This window comes from Phodopus roborovskii, unplaced genomic scaffold (assembly GCF_943737965.1).
Source record: "Phodopus roborovskii unplaced genomic scaffold, PHOROB, whole genome shotgun sequence".
In the NCBI taxonomy this organism is placed as follows: Eukaryota; Metazoa; Chordata; class Mammalia; order Rodentia; family Cricetidae; genus Phodopus; species Phodopus roborovskii.
In genome coordinates, this window is record NW_026126470.1 from 17,058,558 (window position 1) to 17,076,924 (window position 18,367).

Genomic DNA, 18,367 nt, shown 5'->3' on the forward strand with positions numbered 1-18,367 from the left:
TCCTCTAACCTGTTATACCTGTATAATTTTTTTTTCTACTCTGGCCATCATTGCCTACCACCACAACAGAGAGCCCGTTAGCATGATGATGACAAGATGGATACTGATATTTTTGCTGCTCTAGACTCAGACTGTGAAAGCCAATGTGATGGCTAGCGGGCTCCACTGAATGGCTAGCCATGCTGTCTTTCCCAGGGATATCTCCATCTTCTTCTGATTATTTCATCTACTTAGTTGTCCCAACAACCTTCAGGCAGTTTTGTTTCTCATAATAAAATTTTCTTTAATTCAATCGAATTTGAGATGTTTTAGTTTATCAGATTATTGTCATTCCTTGTCAGTAATTGTTTTTTTTTAAACCTTGAAACTCTTAAAATGTTTTTTTTTTTTTTCCTCTGTGTTTGAGAGGGGCCAGATAAGAAGTCTTTGAATAGTGATGATGGAGAGAGATTTGTTGGATACCACAACTTTTTTTAGTGGATGTATCAGTGGATGAGAATTGAGTGTGTGTTAAATATTTTTCCCAAATATCATTTATTCCTCCAAAACGTATTCCTGAGTTTTAATTACAATTATGTAAGAATTAATCATTAAACTTAGCATTATAAAACCTTACAAAACATTGGTACCACTGTACCAATATGAGATGTTATGTCTACTGAAGGACTATATTGAAGAGCTAGGAACTGGCAGGAGTACTTGAAGATTTTTGTGAGCAGGCAGTGAGGGCTGGGTAGGTGGTAACCCTCCATGTATAATCCAGGCAAACTCTGAGCAGGTTTTGGTGGAAAACGGGTAATGACCTTTAAATGGCAATAAGACAGCTTCATAGTACTTAACTTCAGATATTATTTACTTTTTGAAGGAACACTATCGTTTTATTTTTCATTTTACAAACCAACCACAGTTCCCTTTCATTCCCCCTTCCCTCCACCCCACCCCCACCTACTCCTCAGAAAGTGTAAGGCCTCCCATGGGGATTCAATTTTAAATGCAAACAGCCAAGAATGAGGCATTTGGAAAACAACAGTACTTAAGTATTAAATATAGTATCAATAGTAGTACTATATTACATTGTTCCATGTTTGCTCTTGAAAGTCATCCAAAACTGATACGTTTTACTAGAAAGATTAGCTTATTTTGGAGCACCTAATTGCCTGTTTTGCGTGTGAGCTACTTTTGGCATTTGTGAAGGAATGGTGATTACTCACTTAGCACTACCTTTGGTGGGCAAGCTTCTCTTACTTACGGAGTTGTGGGTTTCCATGGATTCTGTTGGCATCCTTGCTTAACGGTGCATGTGCCTTGAGACTTAAGATAAGCTGTATGAACGGAAAGCTGCTGCTTACAAACATGCCGGTTGTACAGTTGTGCAAAGGTTCCTAGCCCAAGAGCAGGAGAGGGATTCAGATGGAGTTCTTCAGAGGTTCACCAAACCTTGTTGTTTTTTCAAAATAGTTCTCTTGGAGAAGCATTAATTTTTCTGATTTGTCCAGAAGGGGGTGCCCGTTTACAAGTCCTAACTTTAAAGAGGATGCCTTTTTGCAGCTTGTACAAAGGCATCCTGCAAGCCAGCTGTGCCACTGTACAGATGATTGAATGATGCTTTTGCTCGATCCTCAGACAACATTTGCTCTTTTGTTAAATGCATCACTTGACTTGTAAGCAGTAGAGAAGAAAGGGATTTTGAGTTGCATGTAAATAATTGGTTTCACTTTGTTTTCGGTTTCTGTTTTTTTACTATTAACTATTCAGAAACTCTTACTTTCAATCTCTGTGGCAGATCATGATGACACCCAGTATGCAAGGTATTATCATGGCGATAGGTAAATCCAGGAGTGTTTATGACAAGTGTGGTCCTGAAGCAGGGTTCTTTAAGGTACTATTAACACCTTCATTTTTTTATTTTTTTTATGTAATGTTTTACAGCATCTTGTTTCCATAAACAAATTTCTGTTTTCCTATCTGAATGATAGGAGCTGCTTGTGTGTAAGATTCCAAAATTCATTTTCTTCTTTAATGCAGATAATTCAATTAAACCAGAACATTGTCTTATTTATTATTAGTAATTTAATCAAGACATTAAGGATATTGAAAGACAGTAACAGGGATCGTGTAATTGCTTCTGGTAATAGTTTATTTCTTCTTGATAATAAGCCTTTCAGACTTTGATGAAGTCTGAAAATTATTTATTCATTTCTTACCACAGGATTGTCTCTTCTTTGAATTTTTAATATTCTGCTCAAGTCAAGCAGGAGGCTGTTGACCTGATTTCCGTTTCATTTTCACACACTTTCCCTTTTAAGTATGTGAGCTCTCCAAAGTTTTTATTATTATTTTTTATTTGAAAAATGAGACACCATGTGTGGTGTGTTACTTTCTTAGATTTACCAAAAAACTGTGTGTGTGTGTTTCAGTATAAAGAATGTCTGTTTCAGTTTGGCACTTGGGATTAGAGTGCTGTAATTTTAAGGCCATCCTTGTCTACAAAGTGAGTTTTAGGACAGCCAGAACTGTTAAGTAGGGAAACCCTGTATCAACAAACAAACAAACAAACAACAGAAAAAGAAAAGAAAAATGTCAGTGTCTATCCTTTTTTGATGTTAAAATTCTAAAACTGTCCCTTTATTTTCTATACTTTGTCATTACCTACTCCTTTTCTGAGAAGCCACACCCTCCTGCTAGTGTTTCAGCCCGGTGTATAGAACAAAAGCATTGTATTTATTTGCCTTCTCAATAAGCAATTTTGAATTTGTTAGAATTAATAAATTTTACTGATAGTCCCCAGACTTTTTGAATATCCAACTTGAACTGTTAAATTTTAAACTTTCTTGCAAACTGGTCCCAGGACAAATTGGCTAGTCTCTTAAGATTTCATGCAAAAAGAAAAAACAAAACAAAACAAACAAAATAACCTTTCTTAGAAAGACATAAAGGCCATGAGCAAAAGAAGAGAGTATTCACATACATTATTTGCTGTCTATGCTCTTTGTAGTTGGCTTAAAGGTATTGTTTCTAACCCTTCTGTCTTAGTGTTTCTATTGCTATGAAGAGACACCAGGAGCAATTCTTACAAGAAAAACATTTCATTGAGGGGTGTTGCTTACAGTTTCATTATCATCATATTTTGGAGCAATTTTATGGAGCATGGTGGCGTGTAGGCAGATGTGGTACTGGAGAACTGGCTTGAGAGTCCTACATCTTTCAGGCAATAGGAAGTAAACTGACTGTCACACTGAGGGAAGCTTGAGCAAAAGAAACCTCAAAGCCTGCCAGCAGTGACACACTTCCTCCAGCAAGACCATACCTCCTCAAAATGCCACTCCTTTTAGTATCCGTTTTCTTTCAAACCACCACACCTTCCTTTTGTTCTTCATTTCCCCTTAATTGCCCCACACGTATGTTTAATTTTGTTGTTGTGTTCTGAATTTGTCATTGGCTCCCCTCTCTACCCCTCTTACTCCCTTTTTATTTTAAGTTTGTCTTTTATTATTGTTTTATGTGTCTGGGTGTTTCACTTGCATTTCTTCTTTGCACCACTTTTATTCGATACCCACAGAGGCCATCAGAGGGTATCAGATTCTCCGCGAACTGCAGTTACAGGTGGTTGTGATCTATCATGTACGTGCTGGGAACTGAACTCAGGTCCTCTAGAAGAAGAGCCAATGCTTTTTACCCACTGAGCCAAATACAACCATGATATTACTGATTTGCTTTCTCAGGAAAAAAAAATCTTTTTACAGATTAAATCTTCAACCTGTGATGGGAGATGTCATTCTGTAAATGTATTTCTCTTATTGGTTAATGAATAAAGCACTGTTGGCCAATAGGAAAGGAAGATAGGAAGGACTAGGAGACAAGGAGGAAAGAGGAATGAGTAGGGAGGAGATCCAAGATGGAGGACGGAGAGGTAGAACGCTAGCCATGAGACCACATGGAAATACTTAGATTGATAGAAATGGGTTAATAATTAAGACAGCTAGTCGATAAGAAACTAGTAACTGGCCAACAGAATTATATCTAATACAGTGTCTCTGTGTGTTATTTGGGGCTGCTCCCATGGTGGGACAAGACTGGCGGGGGAAAAACCACTTGCAACAAACCTGGATTGAATTTTCTTGTGCATACTTCATTGCTTTGAAATCTATTATTATTACCTTGGGTATTCACATCATTTCTCTCTCTCCCTTACCTTTTAAGTATTGGGATTTGATGTACCATGAGAAAAAGAAGCTATAAAGCAAATGAAAAGACAGTTTGTGAGATAGGAATTGGTTAGATAGATTGTTAGATATGTTGCACCTCTTAGTGAATAATAAACATAAATACCCATATAAATGCTATAGGTGACAATCTTTGCTCAATTCAAGATTAATAAGAATTATCAAGATGTGCTGCAGAAAATTGGCAGTTTGAGGGCTTACTAGTGGCTGTTAACATGTGAGGCTTGGGGCCTTTAGTAACATTTAGACATCCTCTGCTAGTGTCCCCTCCCTAAGTCCTCCCATCCACTACACCCTGGTACTGCTCAGGGTCTCTGTGGCCAAACCTCTCTCGTAAGGATAGCTGAAACCTACCAGGCTGGAACCTACCAGGACTGGCATATGATGGTTGCTCTGCCTTTCTCTATTCCATGAATTAATATAGAGGATGTTTTATTTTTTCCAGTTCCTAATTTATAACTTGAGGGGAAAGGTGTTTTTCTCTGTGTCTTGAACATTACCAAAAAATATTCTTAAGTTGAATTTATAGAAATTTTTGATTGCGAGAAAAATGTTTAACTCCGGGCCTCATTAAGTATCCAAGTATGGCTTATTTATGCATTGTAATCAGACCTAGTTTTATGTTATTTACTATTCCTGTGTGCATGTGTGGGCACATAAACACACACACAGAGAGACACACACACACCATGACACACATGTAGAGTTCAGAAGATAACTTTATGGGGTTTTATTTCCTCCTGTCTTCACATGGGTCCTGTAGGCAGAACTCAGGTTAGAGAGTGTCTGTCGCAAAAACTTTAATTGAAATTGTTGGTTGTTTTAATTCTGTGATTCACAGTTTTGTTGCTGGTTATCCGGGTCACTTTTAGTTGTGACTATAATTCTATCACTGAATACTTGCACAAAGATAGGAGAATAGAATTGTGAAGTCAAAATGCTTGCAAATTTGAAGTGCTGTTAAAGAACTCTCATATTGGTTTTTAGGTTTATTGACAGTTGTCTGACAATAGATAGAGCATTACAAAGTTTAATCCATGATTAAAGTTTATTTGATTTAGTTCAGAATGAGTATCTTTTCAGGAATATTTTGCCTGCTGGTATTTATGATAACTGCATTTATTTATTTATTTTTATTTTTTGGTTTTTTCAAGGCAGGGTTTCTCTGTTTAAAAGCTATAGTTATTATAGCTCGCTTTGTAGCCATGGCTGGCTACAAACTCACAGAGATCTTCCTTCCCCTGCCTCCCTAGTGCTGGGATTAAAGGCATGTTATGTTATCATGCCTGGTGACTTCATTTTTTTAATATTGTAGCAATCAATTTTTATTTGTTCATGTTAATGAGATAAGATAATGTTTTCAATGGTTTTCCAGTTATATTTTGTTTATAATTTGCATTTTATACTTACTTTGGACATGACTTTTAATAAATGGCTTTTTTCATAGATCTAAGTCTGCAAGACTGCTTCTGAAATTATACAAATCATTATTCTCCTTTCATGTTTTTTTAATTTTCTTCCAATAGGAAAAGATGTAAAACTCTCAAAACAAACTTTGTCTAACCAGCTTTTATTTTACACTGACTTACAATGCCATTTTTATCATAATTCTCCATGATAACTGAAACTGTGTCTCTGTGTTCTATTGGTGTATGTAAAGCAATGAACCTATCATCTCATGCACCATTGTTATATTTGACATTTTATGGGAAAATACTTGCAAATTTCGCAGTGGTTTTATAAATAAAATATTTGATGAAACTTTTTCAGTGTTTATGAGTTTTAGAATAAATTGCTACTCCTTCCTTGAACCCTTAGAGAACTTGGGTGATACTTGTGTTCATGTGTTAATTTAGGATGAAATTGGAAATTATACTTTGATTATTTTAAAAAGGAACCAGATATCACTTTCTGTCATCCTTAGCTATCATTTTTAATTAGGTTTCATAATTTTGCTTGATATTTACCTTACTTTTTACATTGTTCTTAGATGCAGAACTATTTTATTACAAAATGGTACTTGCAAATTATAAGGGATATATGTATATATATATATATATATATACACACATATATATGTATATATGTGTATTATCAAAATTGTATGCTTTTAAGTAAATTTTTAATATGCTGTCTTGATTATGTCATTAAACTCTTTCCCAATAAATATCTTGCCACTTCCACTATAGCTATCATTTCATATTCACTTTTATCATGTTGACTATAGACATTAGTGTATATTGTCAGTGTTAGAATAATGGTTAGAGACTCGTTTGTTGAGTAGTGTGTTACCAAGTTCCCAGTCAAAGGTTTTATCTTATGACTAATACTAAAATGTAGACATGAGCAATTCTATATTAAAGTTTGGTGCAAAATCTAAAATGAAAACCAGATTATATTATTTAACAAATATACCAAACTTCATATTACAAGTATGTAATGTTTTTGTAGAAGCTAAAATAATTACCTTAAAATAATTCTCATTAGATCTGCCAAAGATAGTGAAAAATATAATTAGGAACATAACACAGAAATAGTTGAGACAGTGTATCATGTTCACCTTACTCACTTGGCAGCTGTGTAGAGATCAGCATAGAACATCTGTCCATTTCTATCACTAGCTGAGAAAGCGTGGATGGAAAGCATCATGACTGGATCCACCTTGGAAAATTTGGAGACTCACACTGAGCAAACCTAGGAGATGAGCATATAAAATACGAGGCTGTATAATGTTTAGAGTTTCTAAGTTTGATATATGTTGGTTGTTAAAATTTCATGTGTCTCTTCTCACCCAAAATTGGGAAAATAAAATTTTAAGAGATCTTTTTGCAAAGTGTATATGTGCTATTTAAACATGTACTGATAGTCTTATATGTCAGAATATATTTGATTTTTAAGGTGATTTGTAAGCACGGCAATAAGACTTGACATGTTTATCTAGGGAGAAAGGGCATTTTCTCCCTGGGGAAAAGTATTTTGGAATAATTTACTTCACTATAAAGATGAATATCTTGTTTTATTTTTAATGTTTGTTATGTAGAAAGGACTAATTCACCTTTTAAGTGCTGTGTGGCATGAAGTATTTCAATAAATGTTTTTAGTTATTTTTTCATCTGAAATATAGCAGCATCGATTATAGGATTGCTTGAGGAAGTTATGCATGAAAAGAAAGTGACAGGAAAAGACAAATAAACCTTTTTTAATTGAATGGATATTTTGCAATGTGTCTCCCATGCAGCCCAAAGTATTTTATGATTAGCAGAATTAGAATTTAGATATAAAAATAAAATGATTGAATATTTTGAAAGTGTTATCTTTAGTTATGTGGGCTTCATGTGATCAATACAGCAGTCAGTGTTTGATATGTTAGTCTACATATTTATAGTTATATATCTAGATTATACTTATATGCTGAAAGATGTATTAATATTTTGTGTTATTGGTTTTCAGTTTTGTAGTATTTATGGTTATATAAAGGAACCATGTGATACAGCATGTATAATCAGTATTATAGTATTAAAATTTAAATACTGTTATAGCAACAATACCTTCATTCTGCAGTGACTAGAACCCAGGGCCTTGTGACTGCTAGCAAAGTAGTTGTAGTAGTGTAACTGCCTTCAAGAGCCCGGGTATTCCTGGACTGTCTAATTCTCCTTGGGTATGCAATCTAGTACAACAAATGCGCCACAGTAGAGAACGTGCTGAGAGAAGCGAAGCAGCCAAGCCAGTAGACCTTACCTGTCCCCAGCTAAAGTGACAACCCTGTCCCCATGAATCCTCAGGTGCTAAAGGCTCTCAGTTCCTGTCTCCTCCTTATAGTCCTCTCTCCACCCAGCCAGTCACTGCTGTCTCCACCTCCCTAGTGCTGAGATTAAAGGCCTGTGATCCCAGGTGCGGAGATCACCTATGTGCGAGCTCTTTCTCTGTAGGATTGGATCAATTTTGTGTAGTCAGTATGGCCTTGAACTAACAGATCCGTCTACCTCTTAATGCGGATTAAAGGTGTGTGCCATCACCACCTAGCTTCTATAGCTAACTAGTATGGCTGCTTTGCTATTTTGATCTCCAGTGGCTTTAATAAATCATAAACAATGTATCACCACAGGAGAGCAACAGAACATCCCTGTAGTGATGATGCCTCAGCAGACTTTCACTAGTCTCTGACCCCAAAGCCTGCATCTTATAAAATGAATCACACCGTAAGCGAGATGCACTGTTTTACCACTTCTGTGTGTGTAAACAAAGATTTGTAACATGATTGTGTAAGGAAGGCCCTATGTGGTTGATTATTCAGAAAATCCTTTTAAAGTATGGAATATGGGGACTCCTAAATTTACCAGCTTACTTACCCATTAAAAGGCAAAAATAAACATTATAATGCATCAAAACCTTTTCTCTTGTTTTATTTTCTAGGCAATTAAGTTGGAATATTCAAGGTTGGTTAAGTTGGCTCAAGAAGATACCCCACCAGAAACAGATTACCGTTTACATCATGTCCTCGTCTACTTTATCCAGAACCAGGCTCCAAAGAAAATCATTGAGAAAACTTTACTGGAACAATTTGGGGATAGAAATTTGAGTTTTGATGAAAGGTAATATAAAAACATAAAGCATCTAATTCACACTCATACTTTACCTTATTGTTCTGGTTTTGGCTTTGTTTTGCTAAGCCCATGTGTAAATTGCGTATGTAGCACAAAATCGTCTTCCATTAATTTCAGTATTTGCTTTGCTGTTCCTCTAAAAGTTCTAGCTGTGCCCATTTGAAGTTTGGGCTAAAAATAATTTGGATAATTCAAATAGGAATAAAGAAGTAATTCTTCTGTGGGATAAAAATGTAATTTTTTCAACAACTTCACTTTGCTGACTTTATTTAGATCATATAATTTTGCTGGCAGGCTTTTATGATTTATGGGATGTATGTAGCAACACCTTTAACCTGCAGTGAAAGAAGCCAACAGTGCCCTGAGCTTAGATAAACCTAAGCCTCTCCCACATATTCCCAGTAGCCACTGGAAGCTGGAAGGAGACAGTCAGTGAGAGAAATGTCTAGCCATCAAAACTTCTTTGCTCTAAAGGAAGATTTAAAATGGTTAATTTTGTTCACCCGAAACTAATTGTCAGAATGTCTTGTGAAATTTCTACGTTAATTTGTTTTCTAGTTAATGTGAACTTCATTTAAAAAAAAAAATAGATTCCATATAAAAGTTCAAGTTAATAAAAGTTAGTTGTTTTTCCTATTATATTTTTGAGATACTCTGTAACCCTAGCTGCCTTTTGGAACTCAGGCTGGCCTCAAACTTAGAGATCTTCCTAACTCTGACTCCTGAGTGCTGGAATTAAAGGTGTGCATCACTACATCTGGCTCCTTTTTAATTCTTAAAAAACATTATTTGTGTTTGTATGTGTGTGGGGGGGGAGGTTGGGGAAGAGGGGACAGCCATGTCTGCCATTGTGCATGTGTGAAGGTTGGAGGGCCGCGCTGGGCAGTTGTGGGAGGTGATTGACCCTATTCAGGTCATCAAACTGTTGAGTCATCTCACTTGCATTTGTGGAGATGTTGTTTGTATATGCGTTTGATAGTTTAGTTTTATGCCACATACTCTTACAGTTTTTGTGGGTTTTTGTTTTTGATTTAGAAATGTATTTCTTATATTTGAAGGTGTCACAACATAATGAAAGTTGCCCAAGCCAAACTGGAAATGATCAACCCTGAAGAAGTAAACTTGGAGGAGTATGAGGTAGTGTGCTTTGGGGAAAATTCGACCTCTGGTTGAAGCATTCCATATACTTCATTGATTTCAGCACTACACAGACTGGGTCTTTATACGTGACAAATAAATGTTACATTTTAATTAATAACTACCACTTACATAGTTCTTTGATAAATAATTTTAAGAGGACTTTGGTACAGTTGATTATAGAGAGAAATGTTTTAAAGAAAATCTTTGGCTTTTATGTTCATATGCATTGCTATTGTATTACTTCAGCTAGTTTTCAAATACTTTTGCAGAGAATTTTTTCTAGTTTAAAAAGTGTAATGTATTGCATTAATGTTGAAAGGGCAAAGATTTATGAAAAGTCTAGTAAGCATTCTTCTAAACATTGCAGGTATATTGACTGGCTTAAACCAGATAATATAGACCATGGCAGGCTGTCTCTCTCTTGTCCCCGCCAGCACAAAGACAAATACATTTTTTTTTTTTTTTTTTTTTTTTGTATGCACGAGAGCCAGAAGTGGCGCTTCATGCTCTTCATCCCGGGTAATCTTATTAGTGGGCTGTACATGAGCATTGGAGGCACAGAGATGGCAATGAACTACCTGAAGGTTTCAGAAGAGGAGGTGATGGCACTTGGCCAGCAGAACCAACCTTCAGTCTTAATTCATTCAATATTTACACTGACTGTTTGCTGTAGTTTCTAGTTTCCCATTGCTTCATCATATGTGTTAGAGACATGGTCAACAATCATTGTAATCACTGTATGTCATCTCAATTTGTTATTCTGAGACAGTGTTATATGAGAGTATGCACACACACAGACACATGGCTTACAAGATTTTTGAGTGTGCACAAAATCCTTTATTAACATTGATTTGAATAATCAATCAAATCAAGCTTCTAGTATTTATCTATGCTTGAAACTTTAACACTATTTTATTAATTTGTATTAGAATTACTTTTATGTATTTTGTTCATTAATATTTGATTTTATTTACAACTTTATTACAATTTTAATTAGAAGATAAGATAATGGGTTCATCATACCATTTCCCAGTGTGTATAGCTCTTTGCTAGGCTAACATTTGTCCCCCACATACCCTTTCTTGCCCATCCGTCTCCTGGCATTACTTCTTTGTTCGTTTTAAGCAGGGCTTTACCTGTGTAGCCCTAGCTGGGCTGGAACTCTCTCTGTCTACCATGCTCACTTCAAGCTTGAGATCCTCCTACTGCCTCTAGTGTTTTTATTTGAAGATCTATTTATGTATATAGGTATTTGTCTGCATATATGTCTGCACCCCAGAAGAGGACATCAGATTGCAAGGGACTACAGTTACAGTAATGACTGCCATGTGGTGGGTGCTGGGAATTGAACCCAGGACCTGTGGGAGAGATACCAATGCTTATAAGCACTGAGCCTTCTCTCTAGCCCCCTTGCATTTCTCTTTCCCAATAACCTTCATACATCGATGCTCTGTCCTGTGTATATGTGCGTGACTATGTTTGTACATACATATATTTAATATGTATAATATTTTCATATTTAAGTGTAAATTTTGAATATGGAAGAAAGATTCTATTTTATCTTTTCTGGTTCTGCTCAATTTGTTTGAAATGATTTCCAATTCCATCTAGTTCACCACAAATATCATAATTTCATTCTTCTTTATGACTGAATAAAAGCAGGTGTGTATTTACTACCTACTTAGTCCATATTTTCAGTACTGTGAGTACACCGTAAACATGGAAGATAAATGTCTCTGTGGTCTGCTAACTATATTCCCCTGGGTTTGTGACTCAGAGTTGCAAAACTGGATATCACAATAGAGGACATTTATCCTCTCCATTTGCTCATCATGATGTATCCAGAAAACCTTTACAGTTTTTGTCAGAACTTCTTTTTAGATGAACTCTATATTAATTTTGTTGTTGTTTTGATCTATTTTTGTGTGAAACATTTTAAAAACATAATGGTTTTTGTGATTGTTGTTACCTTGAATGTCCATGCCCTACTATTGTGTTTAGGGAGTGGGGCTTACTTTTTGTCATATATAAGGTAAATAGAATACACAACACATTTAAAATTGTCCCATATTTAATATTGAATAAGTAAACTATGTCTTTACTTTCATTAAAATTCTTTTTAGGCAACAGGTTCTATCTCTGGACAGAATGCATAAGTAGATGATTCCAGTCTGTACTATAATAATAATTAGTAAAATTTATTCTGAAAATATTTTATGGGAAAAATGGCAGTTTGATTATCCTGCCATTTAATTGCTTTATATCTCTAGTCTTAATTTTAGTAATATTTTTGTTTAATTTCTCATCTATGACTAAATGCCTAAAATTTTTTTATTTTTTATTATTATACCAAAAAGTAGTGTGTACTGTTATTTTAATTTTAATTCTTTATTTCCCCTTATTTGCATACCTATCATAACAGTACATTATTTTGTAAATATTCTTACCATTGTTTTACTCTCTTAATTTTTAATATTTCATATACAGGAATGGCATAAAGATTATAAGAAATTCAGAGAAACAACTATGTATCTCATAATTGGACTGGAGAATTTCCAGCGAGAAAGGTAAGGCAGAATGGACAAATATGGAAAAGCTGTGTTCTTGTCATTAGCCATATTCAGTGACTGTTGTCCAAAGCAAATTATGCAATATACACTTTAAAGCATGTTTTAGCTTGGAACAATTTTAGATTACAAAATACTGAAATTAAATACAGTGGGATCACATAGCCTCCATGTGAAATCTGTTTTCTTTTCCATACTTTTTTTTATAAAACTTATCCAAAAAAGTTGACATCCATGTCTTTGTTTTTCTTAGTCTTTGTTAAATCACTTAATCAACATTTGTCGAGCAGTTTCACACGTGAACTCATTGCATATTGACCACTCCCACGCCATCCTTCTCACATTTCTCTTCCTGTCCTCTCCAGCTACTTCCCACCAATTTCTCTCCAGCATTCATGTCCATTTCATTTCCTGGACCATTGAATCGACCGGGAACCAGGGTTGAGTTTAACCATGATTTGAATTTGTCCATTGGAGCCTAGTGGAGTATAACTGAAAATTTTGTATGAAATCCATCTATACAATTTTGAGAACAAAAGAGCTGATACTCCAGCATGTAGAGCTGTGGAAGCAGGGACCTATTGTAATGTTCCTAGAATCTTGTCTAGTTGCCATCTGGGCAGCAGAGGGGAAAGCTTCTGCAGGGAACTGTGTCCAGGGCCATACTAAAGATAAGTCAGGGCTAAACAGTCTCCAAATAAGGTTAGGGAGAGAACAGGATGGCTTCCCAGGGAGGAACTGTCGGTGGGGCATCATCCATGTTGCAGAGCTCAGAGAGAGCTGCCAAGCCATGGTAGACTGCAACCTCTGAGCATCAGGGCCTCCAGTATTTTATGACTGTAGATTGTTTTACACTAATGAAATACTAACATCATGTGTTTTATTTTCAGTTATATAGATTCCTTGCTGTTCCTTATCTGTGCTTATCAGAATAACAAAGAGCTCTTGTCCAAGGGTCCCTACAGAGGGCATGATGGAGAGTTGATATCGCATTACAGAAGGGAGTGTTTACTGGTGAGTGTACATGAAGTACATAGTGTGTGTGTGCATTGCCTTATGCTGGACACAGTTTTCACATTTAAGTGATTGACTATAAACACCATCAGTATAAAAATGTGGTATATCTACATAACAATGATTTTTAATGGGAGATGATTGCTTTCATTGTATTTCCAGATTTTATCATTATAACACCATTTCCTGTTTTTGCTGGATTGTGAAGGATGATAGTCTATACAGTAAACAACTAGTTTCCTGAGACTTATAAATCATGCTGAACTTAGTTTGCATGATATCAAAATTGCATCAAACATGAAGCTTTTTATTTGTAGCTGGAGACTGGTAGTTTTTCCTCAAATGTTTCAAAGTCTCTCTACAGAATTATTATTGCAGACCTTTAAAAGTTAATTAAAAAATGTCTTGCTCAACTTTAGGAAACTTTACATGTGTAGAGTGTGTGATTGATGCATACTGTGTAAGCTGGCCCTCCTGTATGAAGTCACAAATCCCTCCAAACTGTTTGATTACATTGAAGTCACTATTTACTTCCGTCTTGTAAGCCACTAAGTACTAATTGTTTTCCTGTGTAAAAAAAAAAAAAAAAAAAAAAAGAGAAAAACCTCTCTAGCTGAGTAATATGCATTAAGTGTAAAAATTTTTAAGTGGTTTTTTTTTTTATGAAATGTTTGCTCTTAGAACTATTCAGTTTATATTAATTTTAATGGGAAGTGTTGTCTTTGCAGTTTGTAATGAGATTATAGAAGTGTGTGGTTTTGTTTTTACTCTGTTGCCTTCGTTATGTGCAGAGGTTTTCCTGAGCTTGTATTTGGGTATGGTATCATCATACATACCTGACTGCTATTTGTTCTAACCCTGTTAGAACGTATTTATCATGCTGTCTTTAGTGCAGGTACTCTTTCCTTAACTGTAAGATGAAGTAAGATGTGTTCTCTTATTCCATTAAGAAATTAAATGAGCAAGCAGCAGAGATGTTCGAGTCTGGAGAGGACCGGGAAGTGAACAATGGCTTGATTATTATGAACGAGTTTATCGTTCCTTTCTTGCCCTTGTTGCTGGTGGATGAAATGGAAGAGAAAGATATCCTTGCCGTGGAAGATATGAGAAATCGATGGTGTTCCTACTTAGGGCAGGAAATGGAATGTAAGTGTGAACAGTGCTGCTGGGCACCTGCCGTGTGGGGTAAAGCAGCAGAAGATGCTGCTTTATTTTGTCATTTGTTTATGTCCTGTGGCACTTTCATGTTCACGCCATAGCCATTTTCCTTCCTTACAAGTCAAGATGTGCACATTTCTGTTGCCATGTAGTGGGATATTCATTTTGTCTCCTTCTGTTGGGGAGATGCGGAGAGGAGAGCGTTCTGACCTCCTTCCAGAGGTCACTTCCGCCCCTGGCTCCACCCCCCAATGGGTGTGGTCAGTGCCACAGAAGGAGACAAAGTGAATTATCACACTACATTGCCTTGTGCATTTTTTTGGAAAAAAGAAAAAAAAATCTCACATGCCTAAAATGGTAGTAATTTTATATTTTTCCAGATGAATCCTCTCCTATAGTAAACCTATATTATAGGGAGTCCTTTAATTTTTCATTGCATTTAGATAGATCTACTTATTTGTGTTTGCAGCCAACCTCCAAGAAAAGCTGACGGATTTTCTGCCAAAACTGCTTGATTGTTCTACAGAGATTAAAGGTTTCCATGAGCCACCAAAGTTACCTTCCTATTCTGCACATGAACTCTGTGAGAGATTCGCCCGAATCATGCTGTCCCTCAGTCGTATTCCCGCTGATGGAAGATAAACTGCCCAGAGTTCCCACACACTATAGAAACTCTTTTCTTACCCCATGTTCCTGTGGCGGGATGTGCTTGCTGCTGCTAGAGTTTTTAACTTTTTTATTTTAATAACTGCAAAAGACAAAACGACTATGCCGACCTTAACCAGACTGCAAACAATAAAGCCGAGAATCGCATGGCACTCAGACTTTGTTTTATCCGGAGCCGGTGTATAATTACAAGTCAATTGATTTCTTGTGGCAGAACTATGCTTTTGCCACCTTCTATTGCAGTATTGCCTCTCAGTTTTCTTTATCAACAGCTTTCCATTTAGTCTGGCGTTTCCAAGACTAAGCCATTAAGTGTTCAGCACTGTGTATGACATATAATATTTGGTAGCTTGTAAATGAAATCAAAGAATAAAGTTTTATTTATGGCTACCTATGTGTTTGTAAGCAGGTATATTGCATACTGGTGTGTATTTTAGATATATAAATGAATTTAGTCCTGGGGTTGACATTGGGTGATGCATAGACTCATAGCCCTTTTGTTTACTATAATGGTACCATATTGGAATTGTACTAAGAATTTAGAAATTCAATGTGTCTATATCAGCTGAGTCCTTGGACCTAAATTTGTTGTATTCAGTCAAATTTTCACTGAAGTGAGTGACTGGGTTTTAAGTCGAGATGCACTGAAACTTTTATTCTTTTCTTAGATTAAACGTTTGTTCTTTTATGTATGTGTAAATATTATAACAAGATGATTATTTCAAGAGAAACCTGAAAAAAGTACTTGAATAAGGGCTATTGTGAAATTTAAAAAGAAAAATGTGCACATATACACACATCATGCACATACATGTATTCTTCATAATGGAGGGCAATGTTTTTCATTATATAATAATTCTATTTTTGTAAATTATATACTACTTTAATTGAAAATGTCCTCTACTAATCAATGCTGTGAATGAAATTGATTCTGTTCAACTAGGAATTATAAGAATCTTAACTTTTTATTTGCCTCCGTTTTTTTTTCAAAAAAAGGTAAAATGATGTAGAATATTTTATAGATGGAACTACTGTTTTAAGATTAATGAAGAGATATTGTGAATGAAAATCTAGATTAATACTTTAAAAGTAATCATGTTACCACCCTTCTATTTTTGAATTTATAAAAATCCTTTATAAATGACACTTTGTTAGCATAGTAAAATATATCATTATGCTCTGTGTATGTTTGTTGTAGCGTCGTTACCTAGCTAATACTTTCTAAAAGTGCCTCTCACAACAGATCCAATAGAGCAGTGGTTCTCAACCTTTCTAACGCTTCGGCCTTTTAACATGGTTCCTTGTGTTGTGGTTACCCACCCCCTACCCCAGCCATACAATTATTTCATTGCTAGTTCAAAACTGAGGTTTTTCTACTGTTATGAATCATAATGCAAATATCCGATATGCAGGATATCTGTGAGGTGGCCCCAGAGGGCTGAGACCAACAGGTTGAGAAACACTGCGCTGATGGAGGTTAAAACAATCACTTCTGTGATAATTTTGCAAAGGGAGTGTTGTCTGGTGAGGCAGCCACGAGAAGGCATCAGGGGCCTTCCTGCATAAAATTCAGGGCTTCATATTGTGGCTGTCAAAGTGTTTGGATTTAAAGTTCTTTACTGAGTAGACTTCTGCACTGGTCTTTTTAAAAATCCAGAAGCTTCCCAGGTGTTGCTGCAGTTTTGCTAGTTATCTGACATTTTATGATATCCTAACAAAGGGTGAGCTTCTTTATAATGATGCACATAATTGTTTGCTAACGCACAAAGTTGTCAAATGTCATGAGGAAATGATTCTGTCAGAAGCACTTCCAGGGAATGGTGTGGTGCCTACACCTATGGTAGTAGTATTAGTAATTAGTTTGTACTTAGAAAAGAGTTAGTGGGCCAGTGAGACAGCTCAGAGGGTAAAGGAATTTGCTACCAAGTCTGACAGTCTGAGTTTAATCCCTAGGATCTGCATGGCAGAGGGACATCACTGACTTCCACAAGTTGTACTCTGAAAACACACAGACATGCTTGCACTAAAAATAAATAAATAAATAAAATATAATTTTTAAAAAACAAGTTTTTTCATTCCTAGGATTGAATCTGAAATAACTAAGTAGTATAAATGAGTTTTATTCATACCTGGACAGTCAACATGTTTTCCTAGGGTCATTTAATCTCTTCTCATGGTGTAGGTCATTGAAATGTCTTTGTTATTTGCTGAATTAAGTATAACCTGTACCTTATGATTGAAGAGTTGGAGCCTTGTAGAACTCTGGTCCACGGTAAGGTCAACATTCAATCTTTGTCATTTAGTTACTGTAGTAGTCTCCTCTTACATTTTGAAATATTCGGAGTAGAAATAAGTTGAAAGACCAAAGTCGTCTTATAGACACATGGTTTTTGAAGACCAGTAGCCCTGAGTGAACCTAAAATTCTGGGAATATCTTCTCATTCTTTAAATTCCAAGTTAGAATACACTGTATTTAAGGGTACTAGTTCTCAAAATGTCAGCTCCCAGGCAGTGTTCAACCTGTCTGGGGTCATGTTAAGACTGAAAATTCCTGAGCCCTATCTCATAACTATGATTGGACACTTTCCAGTTGTACCTTCTTAGATTTTTCACAAATCTTGAAGCAGGAGGGCCACCCCATGTCATAAAACTCTTGGCAGCATTTTGTGCATCTTAATACACAGTAGATTTCCACCCTCTTCTGAGTCTTGATAGCAATCCTCCTATATTCCTTACTAGTTTCAAAAGCGAGACAGGCTTTTTGTTGTTTTAATTTACATATTACTGAGACTATAATGAACGTTTTCTCTATTTGGTACGCTACGAGTTCAGTGTCTTTGGATTTGTATTCAAATTTGTTGACTGGCTTCCAGTTTCTACTCTTACTCTCCCAAATTAAAAAGAAGAAATAAAAAGGGTTGCTTCAGGGATGATTCATTACGCTTAAAGTTTATTTTTCCTTTGCCTTCATATTGTTAGGTAAATTAAATGC

General features: G+C 35.8%; 1 protein-coding gene across 4 annotated transcripts in view; it reads left to right on the top strand.

Annotated features, from left to right (window-relative positions):
- Usp25 (ubiquitin specific peptidase 25) overlaps positions 1 to 16,341 on the top strand; it is a 97,340-nt gene extending 80,999 nt beyond the window's left edge. For 2 of the 4 annotated variants that reach the window (XM_051191770.1, XM_051191771.1), the window contains 7 exons: positions 1,784 to 1,879; positions 8,640 to 8,818; positions 9,889 to 9,967; positions 12,458 to 12,537; positions 13,428 to 13,551; positions 14,502 to 14,697; positions 15,179 to 16,341. In XM_051191770.1, coding sequence (XP_051047727.1) covers positions 1,784 to 1,879; positions 8,640 to 8,818; positions 9,889 to 9,967; positions 12,458 to 12,537; positions 13,428 to 13,551; positions 14,502 to 14,697; positions 15,179 to 15,351 — 927 coding nt within the window. In that variant the 3' untranslated portion in view covers positions 15,352 to 16,341. The remainder of the gene's footprint in view (positions 1 to 1,783; positions 1,880 to 8,639; positions 8,819 to 9,888; positions 9,968 to 12,457; positions 12,538 to 13,427; positions 13,552 to 14,501; positions 14,698 to 15,178) is intronic. The other 2 variants (XM_051191772.1, XM_051191773.1) reach the window with 1 other exon arrangement.
- The last annotated feature ends 2,026 nt before the right edge of the window (positions 16,342 to 18,367 follow it).